Source organism: Numenius arquata, chromosome 18, assembly GCF_964106895.1.
Source record: "Numenius arquata chromosome 18, bNumArq3.hap1.1, whole genome shotgun sequence".
In the NCBI taxonomy this organism is placed as follows: Eukaryota; Metazoa; Chordata; class Aves; order Charadriiformes; family Scolopacidae; genus Numenius; species Numenius arquata.
In genome coordinates this window covers 6,886,005-6,897,608 of record NC_133593.1, presented here as the reverse complement: position 1 = coordinate 6,897,608, position 11,604 = coordinate 6,886,005, and the positions used below count along the sequence as shown (strand labels likewise).

The 11,604-nt window shown below is 44.4% G+C and overlaps 1 protein-coding gene across 2 annotated transcripts in view; it reads left to right on the top strand.

Annotated features, from left to right (window-relative positions):
• The window catches only part of SLC43A2 (solute carrier family 43 member 2), a 31,871-nt gene extending 20,312 nt beyond the window's left edge, over window positions 1–11,559 (top strand). For both annotated transcript variants that reach the window (XM_074160445.1, XM_074160446.1), the window contains exons 9-13: window positions 1,661–1,799; window positions 2,240–2,372; window positions 3,312–3,385; window positions 5,122–5,245; window positions 6,108–11,559. In XM_074160445.1, the coding sequence (XP_074016546.1) occupies window positions 1,661–1,799; window positions 2,240–2,372; window positions 3,312–3,385; window positions 5,122–5,245; window positions 6,108–6,269 (632 nt within the window). In that variant the 3' untranslated portion in view covers window positions 6,270–11,559. The remainder of the gene's footprint in view (window positions 1–1,660; window positions 1,800–2,239; window positions 2,373–3,311; window positions 3,386–5,121; window positions 5,246–6,107) is intronic.
• The last annotated feature ends 45 nt before the right edge of the window (window positions 11,560–11,604 follow it).

Below are 11,604 nucleotides of genomic sequence, written 5' to 3'. Positions count from 1 at the left end.
AGGTATATGCTCAGGATAGTTTTGAGGGAAAGACGTGTAGAACGGTGGATGTAAAGGGTTGCGCCCGTATGTTCACCCTTTGTCTGTTTGCTCTATCCAAGCTTCTACTTCAGCCATATCTACTTCTGATGGTACTTTCTAGGTATTGTTCTCTCTTTTTCTCCTCAGGAAAGAATGGGTTTTTTTTAAGATGGTAGATAAATTGAGGAGGCCCTGTTCTGTAGCAGCTTCTGTCTCTCCTTCTCTTCCCTTGCCGATCCCGTAAATTTCATTCCCTGCTTCAAGTTGGCTTCTGCTCTTGCTGTTTAGAGCCCAAGATTAAGTGTTCAGAATAGCATGAAGAGGCAAAACATGACAGCGTGGCTTGCTTCTTACCCTCTATTAAAAAATAACCAGACAACAGCAAATCAGCTCCAGGAGTCTTTGTACAGGGTGATGCCACCTGTCTCTCTTGGATACAGCAGTTGCTATAATGAGATGGGATGTGGGGCCTCTTCAGGGCTTGCCTTTGCAGAGGTAATGGGGGCATGAATGTGAGGTTGGAGTTGGAAGTTCCTCTTGGTTCCCTTGCCAGCAACTGGAGCCAGGAAAAGTATCATCAGATGCCATGCCTGGGCACAGTAAGGCAGCCCTGCTGGGGTTTGCTACAGCTGTATAGGAGAAAAAGGCTTGTTGGAGATTTCTTTCCATTTCAAGTTGACTTTGGTGTAAGTCCTGGCTGTACTGCTTTGGCTAGATCTAGAAATGTATTGGGAGGGAAAAACTAAAATTCTTTTTAGTTTTGCTTACAGCGCTGTAACTTGTGAGCACTCTGTGCTGAGATGGGCAGTTTCAGAATTACATCCTTATTTCAGAGCTGTGGTACACCATGATTCACCAGCCCTTCTGGGTGATGCCTACAGATCCATCACGCGGGCTGCAGAGAGGAAGTGGAAAAAGCACTGCAGGATGGGGGAACTGTTCAGTAACAGGGGACAGTTTCTTCTAAGTCTGCTGGCATCAGCTTTCCCTCAGCAAGCCATGCAGACCCTTCTCCCATCTTTAACATATGGCGAATTTTCATCAGTTTGAGTTTTTAATGATTGCTCTCAGATGCTGTGTGTTTTGCTGCTAATTTCCCCTCCCCCTGCCTTCAGGCTTGTCTGTTCTGCACAAAATGGTTAGTCTTCACCTTCCCAGCCTGGCTTGTCCTTGCTGGAGCTTCCCAATTGGAGACGATGTAGCTGCAGCTCCCAGCAGGGCAGGGGAGGAGATGACTAAGGCAGGGTTGGCTGTGCAGGATTTATTGCTTGTAAAAACTTTCCTATTGGTCCTAGCCAGAAGAAACCTCACTGGCAATAAGCAGTTGCTGGGTGCCATTCCTGGAGCCCTAGTTGGTGTTTGGCTGATGTTGCTCAGAGAATACTGGTGCAGGATCAGAATGGTTGAGGCAAATGTGTGCAGTATGTCCACTCTAATGTCCTGCCTCTGGGAGGCTAAATGATGAAGTGGGGCTTTGGTGTCCCAGCTGCTTTAGCCCTGCCTGTGAGTACGTGGAGTCTGGGCTCTTAATGAGAAAGGTGTTTAATGGGAAGGAACAGTTTCTTTTCTGTCATCTCTTTCTGTTGCTGCTACAGTATCACTTGATCTGACAATTTCTTAATTATTTTTTTCCCTGCAGTGGCTCTCTACACTTCCATTTTTGGGGTATTGCAGCTGCTGTGCTTGCTGACAGCGCCTGTGATTGGGTACATCATGGACTGGCGAATGAAAGAATGCGATGATACCTCAGAAGAGAATGAGGAGAGCAACGCTGAGCAGTGCGTAGTGTGTGCCACACGGGACATGCAGCCACGTAGCAGGCCCCCTCTGCTCTGCCTTATATGTTTTATGATGAAAGACTGAAAAGAATACTGGTTCTTCAGTATAGAAAAGAAAGCCTGAAGGAAGACTTGATAATTGCAGAGGAAAGGACCAAACTATCTTCCATGTCCACTAAGATCAGACAAGAAGAGCAAATTTTAAATTGTAGAGGGGGAGGCTCAGACTTCCCTTCTAGCCTAACAGTAAGAGTAACGGCACTGAAATAATTGCCCAGATGTTCCTCAGCTTCCAGTGATGGAGATCCCACCACCTCCTTAGGCAGACCTCTAGCCAAACTGGTTTAGATAGAGTTGATGTGATATGTGGAGAATCTTGCTGTGAGTTCCAGTAGCTGCTGAACGTGCTTTTTGTAACATAGGTTTTGCTATCCTTCCAGAAGTGACAAGAAAAAGCCAAAACGTGATCGTCAGATCCAGAAAATCACCAATGCCACCAATGCCTTTGTATTCACAAATGTCCTGCTGGTTGGATTTGGAATCACCTGTCTTATTCCTAATCTACCACTGCAGGTGAATAGGTCAAACGGATGGGTGTGCTGGAGGGGCTGGCAGTGTGGGTCCTGGCAAAATGACAGGCAGGACAGTGCGGGAGGTCCTGTAAGTCAGCAGAACCAGTTTGTAGCCGGAGGGCTTTCTGGCACTGCTGGGAGACTTCTAGACTGCTTTGGGAACCCCAGTCTTAAGGCTGAAATGAGTAATACCATGCAGTTTGCATCTCTCGAGAGAACCTAAGGAAGCAGCTATAGTTAAAATGCCAGAGTTGATCCAAAATTTAGTCAAGCTTAAAAGTTTCTGCAGCTGAGTTCCGTAACAACAAATACTTCCATACTGAGATCCTCTCAGCAGTGCCTGCGCATTTAGCCTGGCCTTGATTTAAGCTGCTTACGGTCAGAAAATTTGCTGTAAGAAGCGTGACAGTGACATATACGGCAGGGTATTTCTGCATCAAATGCTATGCCCAATGGTACCTGTGGGATTATAAACCTTGTGGCACCACCTGGCTTTGGCAGAAGAGTTCAGTGATTTTTATGCTATATTTAAACATGCCTTGACGACGTGGGCAGAGTTTGCTCATACTTGCATATTGTCCACAATAACTTGTGGAAAATTAACTAACCTCAGTAAAAAAAAAAAAAAGCATTGTGACCCTGGCCATAGTTTGCTGGGGATGTGTCCTTGCAGCAGTGCCTTCTACAAATGAGATAGGTCTTGTGTGTGGTTAACCTCAGGGGGCACTGCATGTTAGCCTTTACAAAGTAAGGAAAAGCTGTGCTTTTAGACATGAGTACAAATTTCTTCCCTTGTGCTGATCTTTCAGATTTTGGTTCTGGTTTCCTCAAGGCCATCTTTGTATTAGAAAGGAGAACAGCTTTTGGGAATTGTTTTGTGTGGGGTCTGGCACACCTGGGTGGTATCTAGGATGTGACATTTTTCTGCTTCTCTTTCCAGATTCTTTCCTTCATTTTGCACACAATCGTGAGAGGATTCATCCATTCAGCTGTGGGAGGCCTCTATGCAGCTGTGTAAGTCTGCGCTTACCTATAATATGTGGCTGGCCAGATAAACTGGTTTGGGATGATAAGCTGAACAGATAAGAGGGAGATCAGGAAGTGAAGTCTTCATGGTCAGAAGGGAGAAATGATGCAACTTGTTTCCTCAGCCACCAGTGGATGTGACAGTAGCTGGACTGAAGTCCTAGCTGATGCTTTCCTTGTTTGGAAACAGCTAACCTCTTTGGTGTAGCTACTGCAGTGAGACAGGCACAGCTATATATGGGCCTCAGGTGAGACTAGGCTATTGACACTAGGGTTATATAGTTAAAACTCAAGGCTTTTTTTTTGTCTTATAATGAGTAGCCAGGTGCATGTGTCCAGGTAGAACATTAACATAATTGAATACATTTGCTACTGGTCTGCTCTGCAATTACATAGGTTAAGCATTGCTCAAAATACCATTAGTGATGCCTACTCCCTTTTCCAGGACAGATCATCCATCCTGTTTCCAACTTATCAGAATTATCGATAGCTGAATCTAAATACTCTCTTCCTTATTAAGCAATGTTTTTGGTTTTGAAAACAGATCTGCCCCTCTGTCCTGAGCTGTTGGACAGAGGAACAGAAAGAAGCTGTTATCTTTCAGAGAATTGCAGAATCATTGAGGTGGGAAGGGACCTCTTGAGACCATCTAGTCTAACCCTCATGCTCAAGCAGGGTCAGCTAGAGCAGGTTGCCCAGGACTGCATCCAGTTGGGTTTTGAACATCTCCATGGATGGAGACCACAACTCCACAGACTGCTTCTGTCAAAGATTTTGGTCCCAGCATCTGGAGAATCCAGACTAGAAAATCCATCTAAGACTGCTTCAAAAATGCATAAACTTTTGGCTCCTTGGCAGCCAGAAGCAAATGATTTTTGTCTTAGGCAAGGTAAATGCCTGTTGCTGTACATATCAGCTTGTTTGTAAACTAATCCTGTTTGACCATTGCAACTCTGGAACTTCTGGAGTGAGGTTTTTTTTTTTTTTTGCTTTGAATGTGATTTCTTTGAGTATTTGAAGGTTTTGATCCACTTTCTTTCCAAGCTTAGTTTAACCTGACCCTTTTTAAACACTGCTCAGTCGTGGAAAGAGAAAGATGTTAGACTGTTTCTGAAATTTGTTTTTCCATTAGTAGTATCAGATATTCAGCACTCTGCAATCAACAGTATTGTTTAGTTTGCCATGGGATCAGACTTGTCCTCTAAAAAGGAAAACACATACCAACCTGTTGTGCAGGTTTCACTCACTTCTAAAGGGAGCAAATTGTTTTGACCAGATGAAAATGATTGCTCAGCCGCATGTGCTGTCATCTGGATAAAGAGACCCTGCTTTTAACTTGGAAATATCAACACTCCTCTCCCTTTGCAATAGGAACAGTAGTTGTATAAGCACTTCCACCTGCCTACAGTACCGCTGCAAAACAAGTGCTGGATCTGATACTAAAGTTTAAGAGCTCAGGATGAGAATAGTCTGGAGGGAAAGGCTCCAGCCTTGTCACCAGCTGCATTCTGCTCTAGAGAGCACTGTGCACACCATTGGGTGTAACCACATACTCTATAAAAAGAGGTAGTTATACATAAGCCCTGGAGAGAGGAGTTCTTCATATTATGCCTGTCTTGGGACTGTGTTCTGTTGTGTTAGTCAACTAGGAATGTAATCTGATCTGGGGTGATGTGAACAGTCAAGGTGACATATAATAATGCTGTTGCTTTCTCTGTTGACAGATACCCCTCTACCCAGTTTGGCAGCTTGACAGGGTTGCAGTCGTTGGTCAGTGCCCTTTTTGCCCTTCTGCAGCAGCCTCTTTTTATGGCATTGACGGGACCTTTGGAAGGAGACCCTCTCTGGGCAAGTTCTTCTCAAATTTAATGTGAAGACTTGGTGGTTAAGATGATTTTTGGCCTTCTTTTTTGAAAACAAAGACTCCTGTACATGTACTAAGGTTAAAAACAGCTGGGATTTTACAAGACCCTCAGCCTGCTATTACCTTGGTGCTGTCCAGGAGACCCTTCCCAGTGGGAATAATGATCCCCTGGGAGGGAAAGCCATTAACCTTACACCAGTGTATGTAAAAGGGAGGAAGGGATAAGGGTGCATGAGCGCTTTCTGCTAATAGTTTGTGTGGCGAGTCAAAATCTGTCAGATAAGTGAGTAAATCTGTGTGGACATCAAAATGTGGTAGAAATACTCTGTTCCCTTGAAAGCTATTGGCTCTGATTACCAGTAAATTTTGGGTTGCTGATGCTAATGTCTGGAAAGCTAGGTGGCTATTGAAGGTAGGGCTAATGTGGTGTCTTGATGAGAGTCTGTCTGGGCAGCTCATTAAAATCATGAGATGGGTGGTCTTGGGGAGAGTTCCTGGTCTCTAAGCTACAGGTGCCCACCCCAGCAGCTTGTTGCTCTTCAGTCAGCAAACTTGGTGTAAAAGAACTGCAGCTTAAGCAGCCCTGCCTGTTCTGTGGAACAAAATTCATGCAGCTGTGGTCTAGAGCAAAAAAAATTCTTCCAGCATTTAGATTATACACTTGGTGCTCTGGGCACAGGAGTGTAAATATAAATACGGTGGAGGTTGTTGCCAATACACTGAGCAGGGCGTTCCTGGGTTTGCCTGCAGCTGAGTGACGTGGGCTGGGTTCTGACACTTGGGCATGCGTGACTGGGTTGTCGTCTTCCTCACCTGCCTAACTTTGTTTTGTCTTTCTTACCGCAGGTGAACGTTGGCTTGCTTGGCATGAGCCTCCTGGGTTTCTGCCTTCCAATCTACCTGGTCTGCTACAGACGCAGGCTAGAGAGAGAAAGAAAACAGAAGATGGAGGATGCCAAACTTTTCTACAAAATCAATGGCACTTCCAATGAGGAAGCCTTTGTTTAAACTGGTGCTTCAAATACAACCTCCCCCGTACAGGTTCCTACCACATCCGTGGGTTCTACCTGTGGTGTAAGCCAGGCTTTTTCTCTCCTGGCTCTGCCAGTCTTAGCTCATCACTGGAGTGAGGGCTGGACATCATGACTGAGATTTCCTCAGATATATGGCAGGAGGAGACTTCCCACTCCTTACTCCAGAACACGGGACACTTTTTTTCCTTTTTTTAAAGGCCACGCAGATATTGTGTCTTAAATTATCCCCTGATCACACTCTCCAGTGGCAGAATCTCTGCATAGGAAATTGGGGAGAGAAGGAGTAGAGGGATGGGGGAAGAGGGAAGAAAGACCATAATTTGAGTTTGCAAATGTAACACTGAAGTCTGTTTTCTTCCCCTCTTCCCCCAACCTCTGCTGATGTCACCTCAGATGCAACTGCACTCTCCTCCTGCCCTGAGGCTCCATAATGGTCTTTCTGCTTGATATGGAGCTGGACTCAGTGGTTTTACTGTCTATCCAGACATACCCCAGACTGCTTCTGAGGCAGGGAAGGGGGTTTTATTCCTATGTGTATGAGCACAGCTTCAGTGTATTGCTAAATGTTGGCTGCTAGCACTGACAGCTCCCAAAACTTTTAGTACTGCAAATGACACAGACTGTGAGCAATGGATCTGCCTTCCACGCTGAAATGAAGAGCCTAGTGGACTGCTTGGTCCTAGACCAAGCCTTCAGAGGCCTGGAATTCCTCTTCTTCCTGGCCGACAAACCACCTGTATGTGTTTTAAACTCTCTGCAGTCCTGGAACCTTTGAGATAGGAATTGGATCTTGTTTACCGATGAAGTGCTTTGAGACTTGTTGCCTTTTGCCTCCTCTTCCCTCCAACATGATCCAGGGAGGGGAGCAGCAGCATGTATTGAGTGAAGTGGAGAAGCTTCTTGAAGATGAGTTCTGGGGCTCCAAATACCTTGGTGTTCACGTGTCATGAGCTGACTTGCTGTTGAAAAGAATCAAGAGTGCAGAACACTCCTTTGTGTCTAGTAACTGGATCTTGTGGACATACGGCAGGGTGATGCGGTGATGTAATTCTTCCTCTAGCCATAGCTTATTTACATTGTTCTGATGAAAGTCCCCAAGCTGCTGAACGCCAGGTTACTGTAACTGACCAAAAAGCTACTGGTTTGGCTGTATTAAGAGCCTTCTATGATGTCGATGCTCTGTCTGGACAGAGTACATGCTGAATGATTTGTATGGTGAAGCTGACTGACAGAGCAATACACATGGGTAAAGGTGCCCCAGGCCTGTTCACCATAGAGGGAATACAAAGGGAATTCTTAACTTGCTTATTTTTATAGAGGTTTTGCTAAGTCTTGTCTAAAGTCAACTTTTCTGCCCTTAGCATTTTTGTTGAGATCAGTAGCTCAGCCTCTGTAGCCTTGTGAGTAGTGTTACCAACTGCACCGTTTGGACCTGCTGGGAGCAGGCCTGTGCAGTGTTGAGGATGGACGTCACCAGCGGGTGAGCAGCAGCGTATGTGCTGGGCTGAGCTACTGGCTGCAGGAAGGTTGGGGGCAGAAATAAAACAGTTACGAAGATGGAGGTTGTCCTTTCTGAACTGCCAACTCCTGCCTTACCGCAAAGCCTGGTAAGGGGGTAAGTCATTCAACTTCTTTGTCTGGTTAGAGGAGTAATCACTGCCCCACTCTAAGCTGTGGATTAGAAACAACAGTGCACTCAGACCTTCCTTTGAGAACTACCTGGAAACTGGGTGTTAACTCCTTTACTGATGCTTTGAAGCGTGCAGACGATTACCCCAGCCAGGTCTTCACCTTCCCATAACAGCAAGTTTGGTGACCTCTTGCACAGAGCATGGGCAGGACCGCGGGAAGCCCTGTGGAGTCCCTGGCTGGTGGCCTTGCCCGTGCAGGATGACAAGGCAGCGTTGTGGGACAGCAGCGCCATCTCGAGTCACTGCCCCAGCCAGCCTCCTGCGGGCAGTTCAGATGCTACTCCACTCCACGGTACCTTCCAGTCTCCAGTCACTCTTCGAAATGACTTGCCACTCGAGTATTTTACACATTCGTGGAATTTTTTTAATGTGTTGCCTTTATTAAATGTGTTTGTTCCAAGACAGCCTTACTGCCTGCTGTTGACACTTTACTTTTCTAGAACTTCTCGTCTTTTTTTGGCCTCTTGCTTTGGTGATGATTTCGTGACCTTCCCAGCTTTTTCTTTTGTGTCAAGCAATAATTAAGAGGCAAAGTTTTGATTTGTTTTCCTAATCACCTGGCATTGTCTCAAGTACATGTTGAGAGAGCCACCAGCAGTAGTACAGCTTGCCTAGATTTCCAGAGGGCTTTCTGCAGACTTCTGCATTTCATATTACCACTAAATATTTTGAGAAGACTCCTACTCTTGCTCTGAGATATTTGTGACATGACAATGACAGATGAAGTATTTATTTATTTTATTTTTTTTTTAGTAAGAGCTCAGACAGGTGAGTGCCTGAGCCACAGTCCTGACTCGATGTCTTAGAAGAGCTGTTGGAGGGTGTCAGTGTGCTAAGTTGGCATTACTTCCATCTCAGCTGCCTCCCTACTGCAGTTCCCACTTCCTGCCCTTTATTAGGAAACTCCTCTCATCCAGTTTCATCTGATAAAATGATGGATATATGTGCTTATTATCTCTGCTAATGTGCCATGGTGTTTAGAAGCTGCTGGTCGGCTGTAAGGAATAAAGCTCATGCCTTTGAGTCACAGTTTCAGGCTCTGTTTGCAGCTTGGGAGGAAAGCATGCCTTTGGCTTGCAGTCACAAGAACTAGTGGGTACACAATGAAGTTTTAGTTGTGGAGGGCTGAGCAGACAACTGGGAGAGCTTTCTCATGCAGTGCAAAGTCAAACTGTGGTATTCATTGCTGCGGAACGTAGTTGGGAACAGGAGTATAACTGTTTTGGTTTTTGTTTTTAAAAAGGGGCTGGCTAAACAATAGTCTGATGCATCCACTAACTCAGGGAGATTTTAAGTTGCTGTAAATAAGAAAGTTATGCCAAGGAAAGATTACTTTTCTACAAGCTTTGTTTCTTAAGAATTGGTCAAAGACGGAGAAAATATATGCTGGGCTAGGTGAAACACTGGTCTGATCTTGTGGGGTTTCATTTACTCTGACAGTTGTGAACGAAACTACTTTTAAAAGCGGTCTCAAATTTATCTATCAAAAAAAACCCCCTGTGTCTGCATGTAAGATGTGCCAATACTCTACTAATTGTGGCATAACTGCTTAAATGCTGCACCTCCTACAGGGGTGAGCCCCTCAGAGGGCAGAGTGTTCTGGCTTCAGCCAGAAATGATGTGTTGCACGGTGCAGAAAAAAACGCTGTTGGCATGGTCCTGTTATACGTGATTGTTCATGGGCAGTTTGCCCCCATCTTTGATGCTTATGGGAATGTAATTGTGGATTACTTAACATTTGGAATAGGAAAACAGCTCTGCTGCTTTCTAGCCAAGTGATGCAGGACCAAGAAAATTCCTGATGCACTCTTCTATGTGCGTGAGCCACCTTGTGGAAAAAAATTAATGGGCTACCAAAGACTAGAGAGTCACACTAATTTAAATCAATAATGCATTTACCTGAATAGCTTAAATATAGGTCAATGTGTTTAACTACCTTCATTATTCCTACATGTTAGAATTTGTAGGGTTGGGGTTTTTTATGCCCTTGTACCCCCTTACCCTCATCCACGTGAGAAGTACGAGGAGGTTGGTCATGGGAAAGATCTCATGTCTTCCACTGAAGCATCCCCAGCTGAATGTAATGAAGCAGAAGCCTGATCTGTGAGTACTTGCTGTTTGTTGGAGCCCTCAGAGTCATGGGTGTTGCTGTGTAAAGGTGATTGCACCTTCTGGAAACACTGCTCCTGGCCTCTACGCTCTTACATGCATTTAATATGCATCTGTATTTTTAAAAAAAAATAAAAATTAAAAAATTAACAGTGGTGAAGGGAGGGTGACAGCTTTTCTCTTCCACTAATCTGTCAGTCCCTAAGCCCTATAGACAGTTTTGATAGCATCATTTAATTAGTGCTATAAAGAGTAGCAGAGAAAATCTGTGCTGTGTTACTTAATAGGACACTTATAACTTTGTTCAGTTACTGTCATAGAGTAGCTGGACCCTTGAGATGAAACCGGACACAGATATCTGCAGGAAAAAAAAAAAAAGCAAATCTTGCTGAGGCTCCAACTTAACTGCAATGCTGCTACAGCCATTGAAATGTTTAACTCCCACAACAAAGCCTGGCCTCTTCATGCTCTGTCTGCAAAGGAAAATTGTAGGATAATGAGATTTTAACGAAGTCAGTAAATCACTAGAATGTTTTAAAGTAGATTTCCCTCTTGACAGGCTGATGAATTTAGAAAATATGCCACAAAATATAAAGCAGATACTGTAGGGTAAAAAAAATGAAATCTTTCAAACTACATGTTTCATTACTTTTTTTTTTTTCCCCCTTTGAGTCCTTTCTGCATCTGCAGAACTTTTGGAATTCCCTAATTCCCAGTTTAGGAGTGCAAAATAATAATGAAAACTAGTGTGACAGTAGGATTCCTGATGGGATTGGAACTGTTGTGTTGGTTTTTTTTTTAAATTAAAAAAAACCCCACCACTTCTGATTTATATTTCACAATGTTATCTTCTCTGGAATAGCTGAAACGATGTGTTATGTAGATGCATTCTTACATGTTACATTATAAAACCTACAGGTCCTTGTTTTGCTGCCTGTGCTGCTCAGCCTGTCTCCGCGCAATCTGTTTTTATCAAGTGTCCTGTGCCCTGTGCTGTCATCTACTGCTGCTTGTCACTTCCTTGTGCCTGACCCTCTGTCACTCGCATTTTATTCCTGGGACAACCCTTTCTTTCAGAAAGCCCCCTCTTTTTAGCCTGCCAGCATCAGCCTCCCCCGACTCCTTCTGTTCACCAAATTTTTTGTGGTGTTTGTCAAAGTTGAATTGTAAGCTCCTTGGGGCAGGCCTGTGTCATCTCTTCTGTGTTTGTAAGGTGATGTGCGCTCTTGCAGTACTATCTAGAAATAAATGTGGTAATAAGTTAATCATTAGCTTTCCTTTAAGGCTGAACATAATAAAGGTATTGCTCCCTTCCTACTGAGACTATGTAAGCATGAATGCTTTACACGGTGTCATCTGCCAAAGTGCTTGGCTGCATGTTGAATGTTTGTCTTTTCCTTCTCTAGGTTAGGAGCTAACAGCCAGATGTCAATTAATCACAGTTGGTGGGGGGAGCAAGTATCTTAACCCAAATAAAAAAAAAAAGCCCCCAAAAAAACAGAGACAGCA